General features: G+C 45.6%; 4 protein-coding genes across 4 annotated transcripts; 2 read left to right on the top strand and 2 right to left on the bottom strand.

The window, feature by feature from the left end:
* Positions 1 to 940: 940 nt before the first annotated feature.
* Positions 941 to 2,222, bottom strand: LY89DRAFT_668599 (DnaJ-domain-containing protein; the record flags this gene model as incomplete). Its single annotated transcript, XM_018213047.1, has 2 exons — positions 941 to 1,962; positions 2,081 to 2,222. 2 exons carry the CDS (start codon positions 2,220 to 2,222, stop codon positions 941 to 943), a joined length of 1,164 nt encoding a protein of 387 aa, XP_018071610.1.
* A 2,505-nt stretch (positions 2,223 to 4,727) lies between these two features.
* LY89DRAFT_696763 (uncharacterized protein) lies at positions 4,728 to 7,792 on the top strand (the record flags this gene model as incomplete). Its single annotated transcript, XM_018216855.1, has 7 exons — positions 4,728 to 4,917; positions 5,107 to 5,193; positions 5,246 to 5,531; position 5,662; positions 5,715 to 5,830; positions 7,128 to 7,467; positions 7,520 to 7,792. The coding sequence occupies 7 exons, from the start codon at positions 4,728 to 4,730 to the stop codon at positions 7,790 to 7,792; spliced, it is 1,293 nt and encodes a 430-aa protein (XP_018071609.1).
* Positions 7,793 to 7,935: 143 nt separating this feature from the next.
* LY89DRAFT_706916 (putative adenosine deaminase) lies at positions 7,936 to 9,711 on the bottom strand. Its single transcript, XM_018217559.1, has 4 exons — positions 9,257 to 9,711; positions 8,833 to 9,128; positions 8,542 to 8,780; positions 7,936 to 8,395 (listed from the first exon to the last, which is right to left on the bottom strand). The coding sequence occupies exons 1-4, from the start codon at positions 9,462 to 9,464 to the stop codon at positions 7,987 to 7,989; spliced, it is 1,152 nt and encodes a 383-aa protein (XP_018071608.1). The 5' UTR covers positions 9,465 to 9,711; the 3' UTR covers positions 7,936 to 7,986.
* Positions 9,712 to 10,011: 300 nt separating this feature from the next.
* LY89DRAFT_615246 (nucleoside transporter) lies at positions 10,012 to 11,960 on the top strand (the record flags this gene model as incomplete). Its single annotated transcript, XM_018210719.2, has 4 exons — positions 10,012 to 10,461; positions 10,514 to 11,339; positions 11,391 to 11,752; positions 11,832 to 11,960. Exons 1-4 carry the CDS (start codon positions 10,183 to 10,185, stop codon positions 11,958 to 11,960), a joined length of 1,596 nt encoding a protein of 531 aa, XP_018071607.1. The 5' UTR covers positions 10,012 to 10,182.
* Between the last annotated feature and the right edge of the window lie 1,202 nt (positions 11,961 to 13,162).

Genomic DNA, 13,162 nt, shown 5'->3' with positions numbered 1-13,162 from the left:
TATATTATGGCTATATGAAGTCAGTAACATTGCACAAGTCCGAGTCAAAACGTGTGTGCTCCGATTGTTCATGGAATAGGGAGTATCCCGATGTATCAATGCTCTTTGGTTCCTTTTTTTTGCGGAGAGCTAGACAACACATCCCGGGCTTCTCAGACTCAGATGTCTTCTTAAATGTGTATCTCTCTGGCTCGTAGATTTCGATTCGAGACACGGCTGTCAGTCTATCAGCCGATCCTGTCGATTCTCGCTCGATTCCACCAAGCCATTAAAGGACCTGGGGTACCTATCGAAGTGTGCCTGGTACCGATTGCCGTAACCTTTCCGAGACAGTGTGGTAATGGAGCGCTTGTCTTTATTTGTTTCTTAAAGATTCAAATATTTGTCATTCACTCTATTATAGAATTACTACGATCTCTGAAGCTCACCGTGAGACGGTCCAGGGCGGAAGCTAGGAGATTCGTGCGTACTGTAATTGCTTCAATTAATTGCCTTGCGTCCTGCGACTTCTCGGTAAATTTAAGCGAGCCCCTGAAATTTAGCGACATCCCCGGAACTTCAATTGTTGACTCTGATCTCAAGTTAGACCGACTTGGCGATTATAATGTTCAAGGATAGACCCTTGTGAGAGAGCTCTCTATAGTGTATAATACTGCTCTCTGCGGCATTCGGTTCATCATTCCCTTGTGAGCAAAAGTGCATTCACCTTGGGAGAGAGTCAGGCACTATTGATGCGAGCCTAGTCAATGCTTATGCGGTGGAATTTGCAATCATGATTTAAGAACGATCCAAGGTTTGCTAGCACTAACATCAACGGAATTCAAATCAGGAAACAAATACATATTGTTTATTATTACGGAGGATCCAAACACCCAGTAGTGCTAGCTTCTTTGCAACGTTAAATGCAGCGGTAGTTTTCCTGTGACTCACCAAACCTCCATCATATTCTGGTATACAGCACTTCTGCCGGACCCCATCTGACTCGTCGCAGGTGCTTTTTACCTCGAGGGAAGTGCTCGAGTCTGACTTCGTGACCCTCTTTCCACCTTCCTTTCCTCGACAGCGGATCGCAGTAGTGAGATTGTGACAAGTTATCGTTCTGGGCTATGGGATCTTCATAAACCTGAACGGCATGGACGTTGGAGTGCTCTGGATTGCCACTCATCTGCGCAAACATGGCGAGATGCTCTCTCGTGTATGCAGCAGCCGCAAATTTGCAGTCGGTGTCATCAGGCCGTTCTACTTTTGAGGCGTCACGAGCGACATTTGGTTGCTCAGAATTCGAAGCCTTAGTAGACCAGAACCTGTTCACCTTCTCTGCCAAGACCTGCGCGTCTTGGCGAACTTCTGTCTCACTGGCCAGCGATGACAAGTTTCTGTTCTGCTTTACCTGACGTTCCCTCTCGAAGTCGACGCGTTCCAAAGGTATCTCAAATTCTAGAGAATTCTCATTTCTTCGGTCAGTCTCGAATTCCTCAAACACATCGCCAAGGATCATTTTTTCATTGGCACGAGTATCAAGATTGATCTCAGGCCGCGGTTTCTTTCTGTTTCGGCCATTCAATTGGGCTTTTGCAAGAGTAAGAGCTCTTCGATGATAGTCGGCAGTCATGGGTTGGATGTCCTCCTTTCGCTGTCCAAGACACGGTTGCTTGTTTTCCAATCGCAGTGTCTCGCACTCGATCTCCTTCTCTAGAGTTAGAAGTTCGCGCACTTCACGAGCCAGTTTCTTCATTTCGAAAAATTTATTGGCACGAGCGTTGGCCTGTGACTCCTCATTTTCAGCTCGTCTTTTCGCTTTCTCGACCTTCTTTGCCACTCGCTTTGGCTTTTTGTCAAAAGTGAGCTGCTTATCCTCTGTATAGCAAGTCTCGCTGATGTCTACATCGCATTCTTCTTCTATGGTGACATATCGACTTAAGATCGTCTCGTGTGCCTTCTTCAGTTCCTGAAATTTAGCCGCTATCGTTCATCAGCTTTTTGTATGTCAAAGTTTTAAATACTATCGGAGCCGAACACTTTCGAGAGTGTACTTCAGAAGCTCTCAAAAGCTCTCGAGATGAAACAGAACTTAACTTACTGGCATTTGTGTCTCCAGGGTTCTTGTCGGGGTGATACTTGAGAGCTGCGCCGTAATAAGCTTTGCGAATGGCCTCTAAGCTAGGCTCAGGCTTCTGCGGGAGACCGAGGATCGTATGCAGCTCTTTGGAGTGGGGTGCCATATCGAGGGCCACAAAGCAAGCAATTGAGACTCGATTTACTTGGTATGATAGTTGACACAGGGAGCGCTGTTTTCCACCATGTAGTGTGATCCTTTCTGGATAGATCGATAGGACCAAGTTGATTATGGTGGAATGTGCGCATGTGTTAACTTGCGAAACGACGACTGGGCAGATGATTTTTATCGTCCGAAATTACAATATGGACTTAGACCCGGTGATTTACTAGTGCCAGTCCGAATGCTAATACAAGCCCAATGTTAGTGCTAGTGTACATGCTAAAACTAGTCTGGATGCCAATGATATAATGCAGAGTGATATTGAATATCATAAGACGGCTTACTAAAGACTATGTACTATTTTCTACATTTGCATTAAACTTTTGATATGTTATTTTCCGAATTCTCAAAGTATACTTTATTTCTAGAAGAAACTATAAATATATAGTTGAATGAAAAATGAAGCTCGCTTAATACCAATAGTGCACCACAAGCAAAATCCATGCTTGAAAGGACAGTTCCCTCGTATTCTTGGCTTCGTATCGGGGGGAGATGAGGATATCGACACATGCATCTTGACCTTGAGCATGTCTGACATAGACCCTAAGATGTCAATTGTTTAGACGGCTTCAGTGGGTCTCCGAACCTTATTTCATCTGAATATGAAATCGGGAGACTGAGAGTAGCCGCTGTCCAGCCTGCACAAGTCATTAAGGTCCCCACGGCGCATGTAGCTGAGATGGAACATCAAACCCTTCCGAGACTCGCATCCCAACACGCCATTGTCAGAGGACCAGCAACTCAAGTCTCAATGCTCAAAACCTGGGCATCAAGAAATTATCGCGCGCTGCAAGTCTTCAGGACTTCCTAAGAACAATGATTCTCTCTCTTCTGCCTATTTTTGTGTTGCTTTCTAATACAAATTCACGATGAGCATGTCTTATGATCTTGCAATTGCCATACCTACGCTGGTCGGGAGCTTGATGTCTTTTATCTTCTCAGGCCTGATCTTCGCTTGTTATATTGTCCTTCTTAAAATTCCTCATTTCCGACATATCCTCATCCTCATCCTCATTCTCGCTGGCACAGGTACATAAGCTTAATACCCCTTTGCAATTTTTCTGACGAGTGACTTACTTCGATTTTCTTAATGCTCTAAACAACTCGATATCGAGAATTTACCTTTTGGTAGTGGCAGCCTGTCACCAGGGTCCTTCTGCCCAGTGAATGGTTTCATTGCTCAAATGACGGTTCAAGGAACATGATTCTCCATTTTACTGATTGCCATCATCACCGTCCTTACCCTAAGGGCAGATGTCCGAGTCTCTCACATTTTTCATGAAAAAACAAGCTTTTGGTGCCTTTCTGCATATGGTTCGTTCCTTTCACAACAGGTATGTTGCCTATCTCCAAAAGACCTTATGCAACGCTGACATTCATTCAACAGCAGTTATCAGTGCCTTCTTTTCACGCATAAAGTCCGGTTTCGGGAAACTGGTGCTGGATATCCCAACATCAGCCCATCCTCCGTTACAGGCTCAACCACGGCTGGCGCTTTATTATCATTTCGATGACAGTCTCCCTCTACCTATACCTTGCCTCTCATTTCCGCTTCTAGTTTCGCGAGATTCGTCACCTCACACAAACACGGCCTTCGTTGCCTGCTCTTGGCATACCCAACTCAAGCCCAGAGCCGAAATGGAACATGCAACCGAGGCATATCTCTCTGGCACGAATTATCCTTACTCCGATCCAACAGATATTTGCCCCGAGTCGGGCTTTGAAAGTGACGAGGAAGACGACGAGTTCAATATGCGTAAAACGCCAACGCTGATGGAGAGAGCTTTCAGTGATGACGGTGTCCCTCTCGCGACATCCAAGGCCCTTACAAATATCACGTCCTACACTCAAAGTCTCTCATCACCCTCATCTCTAGCACCATCCTCTTGGTCACACTGCGCGTCTCTCGAGCGTAAACAGCGCGAAATTCGAAAATGCTGATGTTGAATACTTATCCTATTACATATTATACTATCGATTCCCAGGATTTTGAACAGGGTTCTGGAGTCAAGTGGTGGACAATCGAGAGTGCTCCGAAAAAAAAATATTGCAGAGTTCGACGCAGTATGTGGGAACGCTATTGCGTACGGGTACTATGATGGTATCAAAAGACAGCTTGGTACAGAGGAGGGAATATATAAAAGGACGCAGCTCTGTAGTGAAATAATATTTAGTTATTAAATAGAAAGAAACGAGTTGTAGCGTAAGAAATTAAGAAATTAAGAAATTAAAAAACTATATTTATTTAAAATATTGCTTATTTTGCCAAGCCACTAAATTTTTTTTAGCCTAGGTAGCTGAGACTTAATTCCGCTTCGCGACAATCCAACGATTTCAATCTAGTATTTTCTTTCCTGCAAGCACAATTGCTTTCTGAGAAATCTAACTTGTCAATCAACAATAAGCTTTAGCTGAGTTACATACATTCATGTCACAACCGCCTCAGAACATGAGTCGCGCCGATGTATTTGGAACTGCTTGCAAAACGTGTCGCCGCCGTGGAAGAAAATGCGATCGGAGTCTACCGACATGTACGAGCTGCAGCCAAAGAGGTGTGGAATGTGAGGGATACGTCTTACGTTGGGTTGGTGTAGCAGCCCGGGGATATTTGGCCAGCCAGACATCCCCTGATCACCATGGTGTGGACTTGCAACTCAGTGGGGCGCACCGTAATCCAAGCAAGACAGGCACACCCGAAATTGACCGTAAAGGACGTTTTGTTCCTACCGAGGAATATCAAGCAAACATCATAGCGACGACGAGGTCGCCAGAAGATCACAAAAACGTTTCAGAAGATACAGCGCCTGGTGCACAAGATCGCTCTTAAGCTATCACTGTCCTACGACAGCGAAATTGGAGCCTCTCCAGCATCATTGATATCGACGGCAACGATCTTGAAGATCTGGTCGATTATTGTACACCATCGCCTTGTACCTAGAGCGTCTTTAAGCGCTAACCATGTCCTAGACGGTCGTGAGCTCAGTACCGCCTTTTATCTCGGAAATGGACCCGTTGAAACCCCTTACACTTGCCATATATTACCTTTAGTTCGGAGCATGCCATCCGTAAGGTGCGCAGTAGCAGCGTTAGCATCGTGCCACCAAGCCAATCGACTCGATGACAATCAACTGAAGATACAAAGTCTTCATTTGCGACTCAAGGCCACAGAGTTACTGAGGGAAGATTTGAGGGGCGGTGGCGACGGACTTGACCTAGGGTGTTTAGCTTGTATGTTACTACTGGCGCAGCTTGAGTACCCATCCCTTTTCTTTATTCCTTGCACACATGCCATTTTGGACCCCCAAACAAGTTTCGTCCCTCCTCCGAATATTTCGTTCCTTATTCTTTATTCTTGGACGAACGTAAGTACTAACTTCCTGAAGTGTAAGTACTCACCACCGTTCGCTATGCGATACTTTTCTGATACTCGTGTGAGTTATGCTCTGGGGACTGTATCGAGTTCGGGACCCATCTTGAAGCTGCAGGCAAATTTGTAAAATCGCATGGCTCTGACGGAACCGACCGAGGGTTTTTCGAACAGCGTCTAGCATGGTAACGAACATGGGGACAAAAGTCCGTGCGTTCAGGGCATCAGAATCATGAATTTTATTAATTAATTAGCTGTAGACCAGCCACATCGCTTAATTAAGTCGTGTACCCAGAAGTCCTGCTGCTCAATAAGCCCATTGATCCATTCCTGAGGAATTTTGTCCCATTCTTCTAATACTGCTACAACCATTTGAACCTCAGTTGTTGGCTGCCTTAGGCGCCTATGGAGAGCTTGTTTTATTCTCCTCCAGCACTTCTCAATAGGATTCATATCAGGGCTAACTGCAGGATGGGGGAATAGAGTAATACCCATAGAAGTACGCCAAGTAGCACAAATATTGCTAGTAGTCTTGTGGCCGTGAGCAGAGTTGCCGTCTTCCATGAACTGAGGGGTCTTCCCAGGCCCCAAAACAGCCGCAAAAGCAGCTAAAAAATCCTGAATATAAGGCTTGAGTACTTGAGCAAGGTAATCAGTTTGTGTAAATGCCCCACTCTTCCCAGTTCCATGAATGTTGATCAATGGACTTTTGTATCCGTAGCCTACAGCACCAAAGAAGTGTACAGGAATAGTGCCACCTCTATGCATTTGGAATTGAATGCAGTCAGGATGACAGCGTTCCTTCTTATTCCTAATACACCTCTGCTTGCATTTCTTCCCTCCAACTTGAAATGTGACCTCATCTGAGTACAGTATCTGACTCCATTCCCAAATAGTCCAAAACATGTGTGCTATCCCCCACAGCCACCGCGCATTGGCTTGGGTCTTAGTGAGGTAGGGCTTTTGGCAGCAGATACAAGAGTAGTATCCAGCTTCTTTGCAGCGGCGTTTGAGGGTCTTGACAGAGCAAGAGAGTTGCAATTCATCGTGTATTTGGATCCAATTCAGCACTCTAGTTGCATGGTCGGTGCAAATATACTCAATAATATCTCTAACCTCCTGTTCATTGAGGGATTCTCTGGGTCTCCCTGTGCGTGTAGGGCGCGCTCTTTCAGGCACATCGTATAGTAGGATCTTCCTAACTGTGCTGTCTCCTAGGTGGTAGTAGCCCTGGAGCTGTTGCAGGCCTATTTTAGCGAATTTGAAGAGCCGGCGTATGCCCTCTTTGTGCTTGGTTCTGATCTCTGCACCTGGGAGACGTGGAGACATAGGTGGAGTGGTAAAAGGATCCATAATGGTGGAGTTGTTGATAGTTTAGTCCTAATGTGAAGAGTTTTAATTTCGAGGTTCTACAGCCTGAACGCACGGACTTTTGTCCCCATGTTCGTAAGTACCTTGATACACTCACTTATGTTTCCGAAGCTCACTGGTCAACCGGCTTGATGTTATGGGCGCAACGACAACCTCGAGAATGCCCCACTGGACCTCTGATGAGATTAAGGCTACGCTGAACAAGTTTAGAACGCCATCGGGACGAAAGTGGGGATTCGACGTGTTTTACTGCCCAATTGATCTTCTCGAATATATTGCCGATATCACTATCCTCTACAAAGCGCAGCCTAATGTTCCGAATATTGATCAAGATGTTATTCAGAAAGCTATACTACTTGGCAACGATATCAAAAGATTCGATGCGATCACCAACTCTGACCCTCGCCTCCACATCGTTGAAGTATGGCGTCTAGGGACCTTACTTTACCTAGTCAGAATATTTCAGCTCCATAACGACGTCTTTAACACAAGCGGTCTCAGAGAACATTTCTCTTCATGCACGTGCTATTCCTGTCAGGACGGGCTGGAATATCTCGACAACTTGGCCTTTGTTCCAGGCTGGTTTACTTCTATCGCACGAGCACGACGAAGCTAAGATCTGGGTACGAACTGAACTACTTGCGAATTTCCATACCCTAGGCTGTTTCAATCTAAAGCGTGCGGTTGAAGTGTTGGAACAAGTGTGGCAGATGGGCGACAATAAGTCCTACGATTTCTTTACCTTTGGCTCTCCGCAGAGTCAACTTGTGTTATAGTAGTAGATCTTGTTAATTTAGATTTCACGGCTTGTATACTCGATCGTGGGTAGGTTATTTAGTTCAATGGGACTGATCACACTGTATTTGGGACTGGACCAATTTCGTCTTAACAATCTAGCAATGTCTCGCTGTACAAGCCACAGAGGATTAAATCAAATGAGCTGGGCTGTAGGGAAACCGATTTGATTCTCTCATTGACTTGAGTGAAATCTATCATAGACTATCTCAATCTCCCGTAGGATGTTGTCCTTGACTGACTGTTCTGCCCAAGAGACGTTGATAGCATTCCTGGCTAAGACAGTAATGTCTCTGTCACTAAAACCACACAAGTGTTTGGCAAGTAAGAAATTATGCAAGATCCAGCAGTCGTCCATGAATGCTGGGTCATCGCTGTTAATAGTTATCTTAATTCCTGCATCATACAGAGCTCGAATACGCTGCCCAAGCTTTGCATATGTTGTGTGTCGTAGATAAGACCACGGGCAAATCGTCATACCCATATCACGTTTGAGGATTAGATCTATCAAGGACCGATCGTCAGAAGCGTTGAGGCCATGATCAATGCGGTCAGTCCCTTCGCCCGCAACGACAGATACAACCCTATCGGCAAATCAGTGTACGCTTTCGACAGAGATCTGGAATAGGAGGAGATGAAAAACATCTTCGCTCATAAGTGGCTCCTGACGATGACCCCCAAGAGCTCGGCTCCTAGAATAAATTCAAAACAAGGACACAACTTGACGTACTGTCTAATGTGCTTTGGGGTGTTCTTTTGATCCACATCGCAATGCATTGTAAGCTTGAAGCCATCACCTCGAGCCTGTGCAAATACCTCTTCGAAAAGTGATGGACGCCGATCTTCTTCACATGAATCAAGCCCAATACCCACAATCATATCGCGGTATGGTTGCGCAGCCTTGTAATGTTCCGTAGCCGATTCTGGAGAGTGGTCGCGGAGAAAGCACATGATCCAACTTGATTTGATCTATCGAAACAGTCAGTCAAATCATTTCTAGCTATCTAGCATCGGCACTTGCGTTCAGTTTCTCCTCCGCCTCTTTTTGAGCTTTCCTGAAACCGTCCATCATGTTGCTCCAAGACACTCCACGGCTTGTGTGGCCCTGGGGATCAAAGAAAGGTTCACAATAGCGAACGTTCATTGAGGCCGCATGCTCAAAGTAATTCATGGCGAGATCGTAATAGTCCTCCTCCGTCTTCAAGGCTTGGAAGCCTTCGAAATAGGATTCGAAAAACATGTCTCGTTCTTCGTCATTGTTCATTCGACTGGAGTCTGGCATGATTGAATCCATTGCAGCATGAAGCTCTTCCAGACCTATAGATGAATGAGTATGTACTTATGAAACACATTTGGCAGACAAGAAGTTGAAATACATGCTGTAGCAAGTAGCTCCCGAGGGTGATCCTAGGATGAGTACCAAACAAAGGTAGAACTTGACATACTGTGGAGCTCGGGACCATTTGGAACAAGCCTGAGTATGGTTCCATTTCTTTGAGTCAACTTCCACCTCAAGTTGAGCGTCAACGTGCCTTCGATGTGGACATGGAGCTCAACCTTGGGGATCTCAAGGACGAATTTGTCATCGGCTGCCAACAAATCCGCTCTCAGCTTCCCTCGAAGCTCATGTGGAAGAGCTTCTTCGATGCCCATTTTATGGTAAGATTGAAGTTTGAGTTAAGGTACTTGTGAAGTCAAGTTTGGCTCACGGGGTGGGCCGGTGGTTAAATAATACCTATGCACGACTCTCTCATTTGCACCAAAGACCACAGCAAAACAGAACAGTCTTCTTTCTAGATGAACATGGCAATGAAAGTGAAATGGCGAGTTCCGCTGTGGAACTAGTCTGGATCAGTCGCAATTCCAGTATTCCTGGCCTGGGCTTCTCATTGCATATCGTGAGCGGCGGGCGGGAGTCATCGAGGTGGGACTTTCGCTTGATCTACCCCGCCTTTATCGAGCTAATCCCGAAATGGCCTCAATCTCAGCAGCTGCACTAGGCCCAGACAGGTCACTATCTCAGTCTGTTTGCATGGAACCACACACACAAACATAGTAGCAACACAATCACGGCCATCAACACAAACAGGTAGAAGTTCAGTTCAGTCCAGAACATTCTCATGCTTCATCGCATCTCTCCGGACTCCGCCTAATGAAGAATTTGGCATCAATCTACCTAGGTAGGTATCCACCTAGCTCTTGCCTGATCAGATACCGTACGCTCAGCCATGCTATCCCGTCAGATGCTCCAGAAAATGCCATCGCACAAGATGCTCAGATTTATAAGTATAGATCTACCCCAGAACCGTGAGCATCATCTCATTACCATATAACTTCATTTTCTGTCAGCTATTGACACTTCTTTCATCAAATGGAAAGCAATTCTACAATCATGACTAAAGGTCGAGTTGTTATGACAAAGATCAAAGCTGGACACCAAGATGAAGAACAAATATCGGTTCATGAAGGCGTGGTCGATGGAGCTACTCGTGGTCGTGGCGAGTTGGAAGTCATGGAAATGCGTCAGCGAATTTCAATCCTGCGAAAACTTAACGCCGCAGAGGCATGGCTAGACAAAGGGTTTGGCATAGAGACAACAGGTGCGGATCGCCTCCCCGAAGACCAACGTCAACCTCCAAGCATATTCAATGTACGTTAGTCTATCAAGGTTCGACGAAAGAATACTAACAAGTTGTGTAAAGATGATTTTCCTCTGGTTCTCTATGAACATGACGCCTGGTCTCATTACCATGGGTCTTTTAGGTCCCATCTTTGGGCTCTCTGTGAACGTTTCGATCGTCATCAGTGTCTTCGGTACGGCTATAGGCGCCATCATACCTTCATTCACGGCAACGTTGTGTGCTGCCACGGGCCTTCGTCAAATCGCTGTGTCTCGATATGCTTTCGGGATATGGGGTGCAAAATTTTGCGGCTTGCTCAATATTCTCATCAACATCGGCTTCGGCACAATTGACTGTATTGTCGCGGGTCAGCTTATAAGCGCTGTGAGCGGAGGTAAAGTCACAATCGCTGTGGGAATCGTAATTCTTTGCGTGGTATCTTTTATGATTTCTCTTCTTGGTTTCCGCCTCATCCACCGATACGAACAAGTAGCCTGGATTCTGATACTGGTGCTCCTTTGCGTCGAGTTCGGCCAGTCGGCTAAATACTTTTCTCCTACACCACAGCTATCAAGCTCTTCGGGAAAAGCTAAGATCGGCGCTGCACTGAACTACTTTGCCCTTGTTTTCGGTCAGGTAGCCGGCTGGTGTTCTTTATCGGGTGATTACTATGTTCACTACCCTGCAGATATTAACAAGTGGCTGGTTTTCTGGTTGACTTGGGTCGGTTTGGTTATTCCGACTGTGTTCGTTCTCATCCTTGGTAACCAATATGGAGGAATTATACTTACCAACCCTACCCTGTCTACCATTTATGATGATGGAGGCATAGGAGCATTGATCTTAGCAACCTTATCGCCATCTGGATGGGGGAAATTTGTCTGCGTTATGTACGCATTGTCGTTCGGTATGTTTCACATGTACTACAATACGGCTATAGTCTCTAACTTCAATGTAGTGGCTGGTGTCACTGCCATTTATTACTCCTCGTCCTTATCCATTCAACTATGGGCGAAGCATTTTATGGCCGTTCCACGTTTTGTCTGGAACACTGTTCTCGCTGCCATTAGTTTGGCCCTCGCTTGGGGAGGAAGAGAACATTTATCCTCTGTTATAGTCGATTTTCTGTCTTTACTTGGCTACTGGACGATTTGCTTCGGCACGATTCTCGCGTTTGAAAATTTTTGGTTCCGGCCTCGGAACGGTGGTTACGATCTTGAAGGGTGGCAGGATCAGGATGGAATGCCTCTGGGTATTGCAGGCTGTTCGAGCTTGGCAGTGGGTTTGGGTGTAAGCTTCCTGGGTATGGACCAGACTTGGGTACGTCGTTGCATTCACGTTTTGGCAGCTCAATGTCGTTTTTGATTGCAAAGTGTGAATATTGATCAGATCAAAACAGTTCATCGGACCGGCAGCGAGGGCGATTGGACCAGAAGGCGGTGATCTTGGAAATTATATCACATTGATGGCTGTTGTCCTTACCTACCCGCCTCTCCGACTTCTTGAGATCAAATTCACTAAAAGATAACTCGATTTCGTGAATATGTTGTAAGAAATTAGAGGATCATTGTGGAATTGCGCTGATACATAGTCAATACAAAGAAGAAGCATGTTATTTTCCAATTAATTTGAGTCAGATCAAAGTAAAGTAGAACATTCACAAATTATACATACGTGCCTGACAAATCGGTCGCATTAATTGGATGAATTGGATTTCCAGGTGATTTAATGTGTGACTGTAAAATATTAAAAAATAGTGGTCACCAACGCTGTCTAGGTTTCTCGACCCTGTTAAAATTGGGGAATGGACACGAAGTGCGTTCGTCGAATATCGTGAACTAGCCACATGTGTGACTGCTCTGCATTACATGCCAAGAATGCCTCACTACCTTAGTCCGACACAACCAGTTCGCAGTTGCAGGAGCCTGAGTCCCAGCTTAGAAGCGATTTCCAAGCTGATGAGTGCTTGAATTGGAAAAACTGTAGTATAAAAAGTTTCTAGCAAAGGGAATAACGACAAGGAAGCAGGTAGTGGATCATGTTGATAGTGGTCCCTCCAAGCTTCCATTGTGCACTTATCACCACAACGCTATGTTCCGTATCGAATGGCTGTATCTGTAACATAGATGTTTCTCAATTCATTGACTGCGATACTAATGTGCCTCATACTGGGGAAGTCATTCCGCAAGCATCCTCTGAGCTAGCTAACTGCAACTGCAGAGTTGCGTCAAGGTCTTCCCAACAGGCACTGAATATGGAAACATATTTGAAGCCACCGAAGCCGAGGGTGTATGCCAAGAATCCTGTTCTAGGCGGTCACTACGCCCCGGAGCGGCTTTCTTCCATGGCCAATTTCATGGGAGGACTCGAAAGTTTAAAGTGTCTGAGAGCATTTAAAGGACAATTGATCGACATGTTACAAACAGCGATTACGATAGGCCCAGCAAGCGAGCTTGCCGGAGATACCTCGGGACAAGAAGGCCCCAGGTGCACGGGATCAGCGATCACGTGATTAAAGTGGACCGAGGAGGACCGAAGGGAACGAGGACCTTTTGTCTCGGTCCCCTCGTTCCCCCTCGGCCCTGAGCAGGAAGGTTCTATATAAGCAGGTAGTTTTCCAAGTAGATAGGAGCTTCGTGCTCAACTCAAATATAGTTTCTTAACACCAAGCTATTAGTAACGAGATTGCATTGTTCTTCGATTCATCATCCTTTGATCCCTTATCACTTT

This window comes from Mollisia scopiformis, assembly GCF_001500285.1.
Source record: "Mollisia scopiformis unplaced genomic scaffold LY89scaffold_11, whole genome shotgun sequence".
NCBI classification, from domain to species: Eukaryota; Fungi; Ascomycota; class Leotiomycetes; order Helotiales; family Mollisiaceae; genus Mollisia; species Mollisia scopiformis.
The sequence above is the reverse complement of the archived record's forward strand: the minus strand, read 5'-3'. Positions and strand labels throughout refer to the sequence as shown.

What these genes read in the sequence shown, in the direction of transcription:
- LY89DRAFT_706916 (XM_018217559.1), bottom strand. Translation starts at nt 9,464, where the DNA reads ATGGGCATCGAAGAAGCTCTTCCACATGAGCTTCGAGGGAAGCTGAGA. An exon ending in AGGCGGAGGAGAAACTGAAC is followed by an intron (nt 8,781 to 8,832) that starts GCAAGTGCCGAT and finishes CTGTTTCGATAG; the next exon opens with ATCAAATCAAGTTGGATCAT. An exon ending in ACCCCAAAGCACATTAGACA is followed by an intron (nt 8,396 to 8,541) that starts GTACGTCAAGTT and finishes ATTTGCCGATAG; the next exon opens with GGTTGTATCTGTCGTTGCGG.